This window comes from Manacus vitellinus, unplaced genomic scaffold, assembly GCF_001715985.3.
Source record: "Manacus vitellinus isolate BGI_N305 unplaced genomic scaffold, ASM171598v3 scaffold_6_pilon, whole genome shotgun sequence".
NCBI lineage: Eukaryota > Metazoa > Chordata > Aves > Passeriformes > Pipridae > Manacus > Manacus vitellinus.
Genome location: NW_021940750.1, coordinates 28,693,995 through 28,705,315, shown reverse-complemented (window position 1 = coordinate 28,705,315; position 11,321 = coordinate 28,693,995). Strand labels below are relative to the sequence as shown.

At 41.9% G+C, this 11,321-nt stretch overlaps 1 protein-coding gene across 1 annotated transcript in view; it reads left to right on the top strand.

Moving 5' to 3' along the window:
• Positions 1-335: 335 nt before the first annotated feature.
• The window catches only part of CLMN (calmin), a 70,122-nt gene continuing 59,136 nt past the window's right edge, over positions 336-11,321 (top strand). Inside the window, exon 1 of the mRNA XM_029964140.1 lies at positions 336-843. Within this exon, the coding sequence (XP_029820000.1) occupies positions 336-843 (508 nt within the window). The remainder of the gene's footprint in view (positions 844-11,321) is intronic.

The window sequence follows — 11,321 nt, the reverse complement described above, 5'->3', positions numbered from 1 at the left end:
AGGAGTGGAACACTGGTCCAGCGCGAGAGACTCATCGGGGCACATTCAGCGACATCGCGAGTGGCAAAACCTCCAAGGTAAACCAACACCGACCGCGAAACCCCTCCCTCCGCCCCCGCGCCGCCCCGCCACCTGCCCCCACTGCTCCCGGCGCGCCGTCCTGCCTCCCCGCCGGCCCGCGCTCTGCTCGTGCTCCCCCGGCCCGCGGAGCGGGGCGGCGCGGGCGCCGAGCCGGAGGAGGAGCTCGGCCGGGCCAAAGTTCCCCCGGCGCGGCCGACCGGCCCGTCGCCGCGGGGAGCCCCGGCGCTTGGGGCGAGCGGCGCCGGCCCGGGGTCATGACGGGGCGCGGGGCTCCGCGGGCGCTGGGATGCTGCTGGCGGCGGTGGGCGCCAGCCCGGTTCCTCGCGGCGCTGCCACCCAAAGCCGCCCCCGACGCCCCGTCCCGGGTGACGGGGCGCAGGCCTCCAGCTCGGCTTCGTCCTCGCGGCCCGCGGGCACTGTTCCGCGGCCGGTGCGCGGCTCACGTGCCGCTGTGGTTAACGGGAGCCCCGGTGCGGGGTCCCTGTGGGGCCGAGCAGAGGCGCCCTCCCGCCGCCCCGACCTGGAGATCCGGGGTCACTCGGCCACGATCAGGGCACGGCTCCGGGTCTGGACCAGCGCGATTTGAGCGGAAGCAGATGGCTATCAGGACTCGATTTAATGTATCTTCTGAAAGGCTGCTGTTGAATAAACATGGACAGAGCTTTTGGATAAATCGTCTACGAGATGCTCTTCTATTCTGCCACAGGCTTTGCAGGCGGAAGGGGTGCAAATACTTGGGTCTGAAGGTAGATCGGTGTCAGCGTAGTAGTAGTTCCTCCAAAGTTATGTTTGCCCCTCACTAGGTAACTCGTCGTGATTATCAAGGACAGCAAGAATCGATGGAAGAGGAAAAAGCAGCAGTGGTTTATGGGAGAACAATTTGTTTAATGTAACATACCAATCTTAATCTATATCTCACATAATACTGCAATGTATCTTTATGTTCCATAAAAATAATAGACTTAAATCAGAGGTCATTATCTCTTCTTGTCTATGCATAATTATATTAAGGCACTGTCTACTGTCAGAGCAGTGCAGTTGCTGGAAATTAGTTTTGGTTTGGATTGATTATAGAAGATGTATAATTTATCAGAAGAGAGTCAAATTAGCCATTCTTTAAGCTCTGATGTTGTATTAATGCCGTTAGCTGCTGATGGGGTCACTCCACAGCATTTTGACCTGCATCATCCTAACCTCTGAAATTCAGATTTTGAGTACAGCAAGAGCTGTTGATTCCAGGTTGATCTCCCCTTGGGTTTTGACAGTCTCTCATTACAGTGTAATTCTACATTTCTGACTCTTGGCTCAGTCTCTTTCTATTCTGTGTTGTTAGCATGGCTGATCTCTTGTTGCTCAAAACTGTAGCAGATTTAATCATTAATTCATGGACATTTTTTGAAAAGGAATACAAAAGTAATCTGTTTTTAAAAAGAGTAATAGGTTTTTGGCTTTGCCTCTCAGTCATGTGTAGAAGAAGGAGTTAAAAGTAATTTCACTTTCTGGAACTTAGAACTCATTTATACAGATGCACACAGCCTTATCAAAAATTCCTGTAGTCCTGTAGGAGAATGTCATCCTACAGAGGAAATTCCTTTGAATGACATTATGTTCATGAAAAAAACCTCCTGTTCCCTTCTTACCATACAAGAGAAATTCTGAGAGATATATGAGTTGCACTGCTAAATACGGTTTTAAGAAGTTTTATGCCTCTTGTGAGCTCTTACAGGGGAGAAAAAGCACTTGTTCTAAGGTGCTGCTCCAAAGCAAGTGATAATATCTATCACAAAATATATGATTTGTAACACATAGTTCTCACATTATCTTCTAGAGATGAAAAACATTTTACAGATGGTGAGTCTGATACTCGTGAGAGTGTGATTTTTGTCGCTTGGGAGCTTGGTGGCAGAGCATGGTGCTTTTCTTCAGAACAGTTTCTTGTAAAATGGCAGCATATGCTCCATGTTTGTATGTAATAATTAAACGTGCTCCTGCTTTATAATTAAAAATTCATTCCCTCCTCTCAAAACAGTGCAATCCGAATCACTGCTAGTATCATTCCCTATCAGTTGCAGAATCAATAACAGCCTGGATGTGCTAAAAAGTCAAGAGTCTGGGACGAAAAACTAGGTGAACACAATGCAGAGTTTCCATCAGCACCATCAGAGCTCCTGCAGGGCCCTGCTTCTCAGGGCCACACGAAGGACCTCATGCAGTGAGGGTCCTCATCTGCTGCTGCATCTCCAGCTCCTGCAGCGCTCTCTTGCACGACCAGCCGTGCTTAGAGTAGGTGCTATGAAGTGGATGGTTTGTCTTATTCCAGAATGCTCCCATTCAGTGGGACATTCTGCATATGTGAAGGTGCTTCCTGGTCTCTGGGGAACCCATTATATTGATACAGACCCAGGAGGAGTAAGGAGAGGATGGGAGGCAGCAGCTAAATATTTGCAGATATGAACAACACATGAAAACACTGAATGTCTGTGTGTAGCTATGGAGACTTCTGCTGCTGATGCACAGAGCCAGACAAATGTGAGGTCTGCAAGGCAGATAGAGGCAGTACAGTCTAAGCCATCCTACCCAGCAGGATGAAAGAGCCCAAATGGTGATGACCATGAGAAAGGGTCCTGAGCAGCCTAGCTGGTATTAAAGTTTCTGCAGGAATCATACAGCGATCTGCTGTAGTAGTTTTCCATAACCTTTCTACCTCCTTTTTTAAAAGCAAAAATTGCTCATTTCTTTCAAACAGTTCATTATGCCTTAGCTAAGCTATAGAGCACTGCTGATGTAGAATACTATTTGAAGATGGCATGTGCTGTTTCAGTCTGTTGCATCTTCCTTCTCTAGTTTGGTAGTTCCACATCCAGGAAGGATCCAAGGTGCTGCTTACTCGGAAGTGTCTGTTCTTCTGGAGATGCTTTTGCAGTGACATGATCCCACCAAATTGAGAAGTTGTTCTAGGTGCATGTGCTGGGTGCAAAAGTAGCCTCAGGGACTGTATGTTTTGTCATGTAACTAATGGGTGAAATTATGGCCTGTGTAGGTTTTTCAGTTTTTTCACAGTGAGACTAAAACTGGCAGCAAGGGGTGAAATTTACTAAATGGGCTGGACATGGGGGGGGAAGATGATTTTAAAAATGGAATTACATCCGGATATTTAGACATAGGTGCATAATGGTGGGCTTCTATTTTCCCTTTCCATCAAGATATGAGATCTTCCATTTTATTTTTTAAATAAAGGAAGTGACATTTCAGAACTGTCGCAGGTAACTGATACTAAAAGCCAGGCGCATCCGTTCTCGGCAGAGGCGATTTCAGAGAACAGAAGCAGAAGCAACAATCTAATGGTGAAGACGGGAGAGGAATGTAAAGAGGGAACAAATGCCAGATGTGGTGATGCACAAACTAAGTTCCTCTCTCCAGGTCTGTTCGGTTTCTAAACACATTCAATAAACTGATCCTCTTGTGCTCTTTATTCTGTTTGTACATTCTCCATAGTGAGTTTCTCCACATACTGAGAGAGAAAAATGGAAAGCCTGCGCAGAATGGAGGAGCGCATCATCAAGCAGTGGAATGCTCAATAATTAATTTCCTGCCAGGAGATGGGTTTTTTTCTCTCTCTCTTTCTTTCATTACAACACCAGTGGGAACATTTTGTTACAACACAAGAATATTTTAAAATCTTCCCTATTGGAAGCTTGATTTAGGATCATCAGAAATATACTTCCTTATGTGGCAAATTGCAGTCGCTAGAAAGAGGCAACATCCTCAGCAGGAATTAATCTCTTTTAGATGATATTTTGGTTGTGTGCTTTGCAATAGTCTGAATGTATGTTGAGTAGTACATATCTTTCCTTACATTCCTTGGAATGAAATATGTGGAGATGAATAATTGTGCAGTCAGAAGTTTTGTTACCACCACTTAAAAATAATTATGGTTTGAATGTTCATTTTGTATATTTACAATAGAGTAGATGGGCTGAGATGGTAGAACTCTACCATTCTGCTATCAGAAGACTAGACAAGGTCCTGCTACTTGTCATTTCACTACTCACTCAGGGTTTGATCCAGAAACCACAGAAACTCCTAGATGTTTATTCCTTGATTTCTGTAGATTTAAATACTTTTCTGAGCCTCAGCCTTGCTCTGCTGAGGGATGCATGGCCTTCAAACGTATTTGGAGGGCTACGCAGGAGTGTACTGTAGTGTTGTCAGAAATAATGGGGAAAAAATGGTGACAGACTTGAAGAAATAACCTAAACAATGCCGGCCTCATTAATTCCCCATCCTTGTCATGGTTTGTAGGTTTATGGGAAACCATAGTTTATGGGTGGATCATTTAGTCGTAAACTACTGGCACTCTGATTTTGCTTGACTTCCTGTTTGGATCCCTATGATCTAGACTTTATAAACTTTGGACAGCAGTGACTGTAGTTGTCATCAATTTGAGTCTCAGCTTCCTTTGAGGTAACAGGTTCTGAATGAAGCCTGTGTCCTAGGAGGTAATACAAATGCTTAGCTCATAAAAGTTAACTCTGGCAGTGAGAGTAACCTCCTGTCTTTGCTCTGGGGGGCTTAGGCATCTCTGATGGACTACCAAAGGCAGGTGCTATAGTCAGTCTTGAAAATGTTTCTCTCTGTATTTTTCTTTATCATTTATGTATGAAGCATAATTCTTATGATTTTTGCACTTAACTACAGAGAGTGATAATTTTCTTTTAATTACAAGATACAGCAGCATTCAACTTGTTTGCTATAGTTTGACATGCTTTTAAAATACATGGAAGTTTTACAAATAGAAGGAAACTTTTTTAATGTATCTATTCATTCTGACAAAAGTAACATGCTGTAACTGTTCATTACTTTAACTCTTCTAAAACTTGTCACCATACTCAGCAGGATTTCATTCTGCCTGTAGGCACGCTTATTTAGGGGAGTTCTTTGTAGATTTAGGTGACATTTGGAAGGATGAAATTGCCTGGAGAACATTAGGCAAAGCCCTGTACAACCAGAAAGTGATCCTATTGTATATAAAAGTGCAGTTAAACAGGCCTGAGAATTATAAGTGGGAACCCCCCCCCCAAAATAAAGATTCCAGAGTTAATGCTGGAAACATACTTTTTCTGCTGGAGATGGTCTTTGTAAGGGCAGCCTCATACCTGCCAGTATTTGTCAACAATGTAAGGAAGACTTACCTGCTCCAGATGTAGGAACCCTGGCAGTGAAATAAAGGAGCAGTGAGAGGTAAGGCAAAGTGCAGATTGCATGTTTCAGCATGCAATTTTAACAAGGTCAATCCCTAATTTCTCTAACAAATTAGAAGTCTGGGCTCTCTGTCCCCCTGAGTGGATGAAATGACACCAAATTCAAATCATGCCTGGTAGCTCCACAGTCAAATGAACTCATACACTTGTGTATTAACACTTTGTCTTAAGAGAGACTGTATTTGGCAACTGCATGGATCTGACTCAAGGCATGGGTTGATGTGCTGTCACTTGCCAACATCACCTTCTCTGTCTTTCCTGGGTAAGCTGTTGTTAAGGCATTGACCAGCCTCAGCATTAGGAGAGCTGGTGACACCTCAGACCATATCACTTGCCTGAAGTCGTGGTTTAGAAATTACAGTCTTCAAAACACTGTGTTAAAACTAGTAAAGATTTAAAAATATAATGTACTTTTCATAATTCTCCCGCTTGTTTTTCTTTTGTCCACTTGACTTGGACAGAAATTCAAGCAATTTTCTTTCTCCTAAAGACAATTTCAAGGTTATACCACTTGCCTCCTGAAGTATATGTAGCATCTATTTTGAAAATATTACAAAGGGATGACTTGATTTTCAGTTTTAAAGACAAACTTCTGTTGGACTAGAAGAAGCAACCTTGGGCATTTTGGCTTGTCAGTGTCCATTTAAATATTTATGTCCTAAGCTGTTTAAACTTTCAGTTGTTTCAGAATGATTCTTAAGGGCAAATGTCTAAAGGGGAAGAGCCAAATATCTGTCTTGTCATGTAGAAGTCAAAAAGATTTCAAAAATGTATTCAGGAATAGAAATTATCAGATAAGCAGTGAGATTTTTGTCAGTGCTGGGGTGGTGAAGGGCATCACAGCACCTTTTAAGAAATACGTGTCATTTTCTACATGTCTCTGTACCTGCTATTCTATTTTTGTATCTCCCCAACCAGTTAAATACAGGGACTGTAGGTGGAGGAATTGCAGGATGGATTTTACTTCATTATAATTGCTGCATATTTCTGTGCAAACAGCTGAGCTGTGTTTTAGCTGCAGTTCGAGGCTTCATAGCCATGAACACAAGTTCAAATTGGCATCTTCTAAGGATGCTTGTAATAGCAGCAGCCTGGATGTCTCTGGAGTGAATGCCTGTGGACCTGTAAGCTGCAGGCAGAGGATTTCTTTATAAAACCAGAAATCCCACTGAATCCGAGTAGATGTTATCAAAAACATTTAAAAGATAACTCTAATCTCTGTGTCCATTACTTGATTCAATGGCATGATTCAAGACATATTTGTTGAAGTAGTGTAATACTTTGAAGGATTCTGTTAATTACTTTCTACAAATTAATTTCAGACGTAAATTAGAACATATTTTATGTTGTAGTATCTTGAAAGTTACTCCTGATATAGTTCAACATAATTCAGAACCAGTGTATCTGTGAAAAATGAGTTCCCTTGTTTTTTATACTTTTAATGTTGGTGTCTTCTGCTGTTGGTAGTCAGAAATGAGTCCTTTCTAGGCTGGTGTTGATTTACTTCATTATGTTTTTTCTCTTTTGGTAGTATAATTCCAGTTGTTTACAAAATAAATGCTCATTAAATATGCGTCACAGGGTTAATTTTGAATACAAACATTTATATTTCAGTCCTTGTTGTATTTAGTGCATGTATCCCCTTGGATCTTCATCCTATCATAATTAAGACTGGGCATAAATGCATTTTGTAATGTCCCAAGCTGGCCAAAGAAGTCCCTGCTCTTGTGCAGTGTCCATTACCAGGAAACGCATCTGTTTAGATGCTCCATGTGTCTGAGTTCATTCAGAGCCCTGCTAAGGTCAGAGATGCTCTACCCATACCCATGAAATAGCCCAGCTAGATCAGCTAGTGTCACCAACTACATTTTTATTCTTCCAGCCTTTTTTTCCACATGTTTTCTTCAAGAAACCCACATAACAGTGCACTAAACCCTTCAGTGGTCAGTTGGCCCTGTGTTGTTCATATGTTGTGAGAGCCATATCACAGCTTGAACTGTCCATTTCACAGGACACCAGCTGAAGCTCTGAATTGCAGCCAAAGCAGAGGGAGCATTTACGTGCATGGGCTGTCTTTCTGTTGTGCACTAATGGTCAGATAGGAGTCCTTTGCCATTTTGTTTCAGTCTTTGCAATGAACCCCCTAATGTATATCAATAGGTGTTTGGTGTATGCAGTCAATGTAGTTCATAACTTAAGGCTGATTATACTTTTCTTGGCTCAGTGAAAAATGGGAAGGGCAAGAGAGACCTGGCTCTTTGACAAATGAAAACAATGCCAACAAAGATAACTGTTAAAAACTGATCCTTCATATGACTGCCTCTGGACACATGACTAAAGTTTTCTGACTCTTACTGATGTTCACAATAAACATGAACTGCAGTTATAACTTAATAAAGATATAGTATTTATAAATAATGTAGTATGAATTGTCCACTTCAGACTTACTGTCTTGGATATAAGGAAAGAAATATAAATCTGTCTGGGCTTTTTGCCCAGGGAGAGTAGCAAGGCAAAGAGAAGTAGGCACATGGGGAAGAGCATGGTCCTCAGAAGCCTAGGGAGGGACTGTCCCCAGTACCTTCATGTCATACTTGAACTTGATGAGTCAGAAAAATCCAGTCCAAAAGAGATGACCTTTTAGAGATAAAATTCCCATTGACTCCCCCTTTTTACAAGGTACTCTGTAGGCCTATTTCTGGTACAAAACCTGCATGATTCCAAGAGTAACTGTAGAGTAACTTTCAGAGTAGCTGGGAAGCATTTGGTCCCTCTCCTTGTTCTCAGGTTCCAGGCTGGGTAGGGGATTTCCTGATGATTAATGTCAGTGAACAAACAACATTTAGTTCCTGTTGCTCTCATTTTTTTCTATCCTTTTTTTTTTTTTTTTAAGATCTCCGTGAACACAGGACAAGGAGTGATTTGAAATTTCAGGGACTCTTGCAAGACTTTCCATTTCTGCCTGTTACGAAGAAAAAAGTTGTTAAAGGACCTAATGTTGGTCAAAAGAACTTGTGTTCAGTCTTATTCCAGAAGTTCATTTGGTAGTTGACCTTGGATGAAAGAACACAGAATACGAATTTTTACTGCCTGATCTGCATTTCTTCTTGTGAGGGTAGGCAGTCTTTTTGATGTATTCAATGTTGGCCTTTCAAAACTTTAAAACATTAGTGTTTATCAGAAGGATCAAAGGAGATAGGAGTTTTAATTGTCTTCAACAACTGTGTATGTGAAGAGGAAGCACCATGTTTTGGTTTCCAGTACAGTTAAGGACACTATAAAATCCTTTGTCTAAGCTGCAGCTGACAGTATCACTCATCATGAGTTTATTTTAATTTAAGAATTTGGAGGTTGCACCAGTGTGACTCCTCTGAAGTGAGGAAACCGTTGTGACCCTGGTGATGGTAGCCCATTTCTGCAGGAGAAGGACGGTGCATTTTTCCTGTCCAGTCCTAGGCATAACCGAGAGGGGCCGTCCTCAGGTGCTGAGAGATCCCAGTGTAGCTGGGGAGGTCTGGAAAGCTGAAATCCACCTGTCACAAAACTGTTTGGAAACTAATTAATGCAGCAAGTTACATTCAGATTTTGTTTCAACTGGTCTGATCTTAGTACCTTTCAAGTCCCTTGACACCCTTTAGTTTTGGGGAAGGTCTAGGCATTATTTCATTGCCTATCCCACAGATGGCTCTGGAGCAAATTTTTTTTCATGCAGGATCTCGTTTTTTTTCATGCATATCGAGTCCTTTGCTTTTATGCTGAGACTGATTACGAAAGTCAGTTGCAGAAGCGCTCTGAATGCCTACAGAAAGCTCTGAATGAGACCCCCCTGTTGCGTCACTCAAGCCAGTAAACAGTTTTGTCATTTAGGCACTTAATTGCAAACTCAATGTTCACTTGACCTCTTGTATTCTCATTTCACTAATGAACCAAAGCTTAGGAAGAGTGACTGACTTCAGAGCTGCAGCAGTTTGGGCTCTTTGAGCCAAAGTTTCCACTCATTTAATTTATCATACTAATGATCAGTTTTGGAGCCTAAACACAGGAGCTGCATGGAAAATACGGCGTAATGTGCTAATGTGATGTCCACGTGACAAAAAGATTGCCCACTTCTTCTTGGCTTTCTGGTCCTGCTACACATGTGTGTTCTTGCACGCAGCATCCTTGCAGAGGAATGAAGGGGCTGTTATGGATGTGGAAGTAGCATTTAGTAACTGTGGTTTTACAGAGAGGCCCAAGCTTGGGTTCTGGTACTCACATGATATGGATGCCCACAGGTTTTCTTTCCCAGTGCTTTGCATTTGTCTTGACTAAAATTGAAATGTGTTTTTAATGCATTCTAGGAGGGATTTATTTCTATTTTTTTAGTGTTTGAGTGTCTCTGGGTTTTGATGTATTTCTCTAGATGACACCCTTATGTTAGGCTTGAGGATCAAAGACACATGAAAGCCAGAGGATTTATTTCACAAGTTATCCAGACAGCCTAATAACATGCTTTTTCATGTGTGAACATGGAAAGTTTTGGTGAAGCAGGCCTTGAACCTTGGTATTCTCTTTTCAGGGTGACCATTGTAACTACCTGACCAAATTCCTCTCTTCACACCTTCTTCTCTCTTTCACTATGTGACAGCAAAAGTTAACAATATCCTCTGACAATTCATGTAAACTGTAATATACGTAGATACTGCCTTCTCTGCAGTAAACCTTTACAACTTGATAATTATCATGAAGCTACAGACCCATTTTTCATTCCCACATGTGGTGCTCCCATGTTTGGTGGCAGGTGGTTTCCTTCTGGGTTTGCATGCGCTTGTTGGGGTTCTCTCCAGTACACACCAGTTGGTGGGAATCTACAATCAGATTTAATTTAGGTTTGACTTAGAATGCAAGAAGAACAAAATGTTTGTAGAGTGAAATAAAGCTGCTTTGTTCTTTCTTCCCTGTTTGTGAAGATGTATTTTTTATGTCTCATCTTTATGAGTTGCTAATTATCATCTTCAGGTAGAACTTTTTTTCTCCTTCAAGTGTTTTGGTATTACCTCAGTCAAGATCCAAATTAGCTGTGCGTGCTCTGCCTCTTCTTACTATGCTTTCAGTTCTCTGAGTTTGTTCCAAGAGTTTTGTTTGCTTTGTTTTGGGTATGTGTTGCTAGAAAGAAGATAAAGTGAAGGTGGGGAAGGAAGAAAACTTGCTGCTAGATGCTGGAAGAGGGTAATTAATGATGAACATCTCCAGGAACTATAATTTGTTTTCTTTGAGGAATGTATGCTAATAAAAGCTTTCCACTTGCATGCATAAATGAATCAGATTAAATTTTATCCCAGCATGAACTTGCTGTGAATTCATGCTCTTCAGTTCAGGTCTCAGAATCATCCAAATGTTATTTTACGAGAGCAGTGCTATATCCACTGTCCTGAAATCCTGCCTGCCTTATGCATGGGTCTGAAAGAGCTTGGTGGAGTAGAGAGGAAGACTGAGGGAGAGCTTGCTTATGGCATGGATGAGACATTTATCTTGTGTGAATGTAGAGAAATACCTACCTAAAGATGTCTGCGTGCCCTGGATTATTATAGGAATATGTTCTGCAAGAGAGGAAGTCATAGAGTTAAACAAATTTAGAAATAGACAGCAATCAGATTCTGGTTTTTCTTAGTGCAAAGGTCATAGAGGAATGAGGCAATTAATTGCCTAACCTTGAAATGTGGTTTGTAATGGAAGCTCTGCAATATCTGAAAGTGTAAGCGGCTTTGACTTGAAGCCAGTTGAAGCTGGTGTGTTGTGGAATTACAGCTTGATAAATAAGCCATTCTAACCTACTCCTGGAAGATTTTGTTTCTTCTTTGTTCTCTATTCCCAGTTTCTCAAGCTCTTTGGTATTTGTCTGGTGATCTCCATCTAGGCTTGGCTTCATGGCACGAGCAGAGGAAAAGCATTGACAATTTAATCCCATGATTCTTAGACATGAGTTACTAATACTAAAAG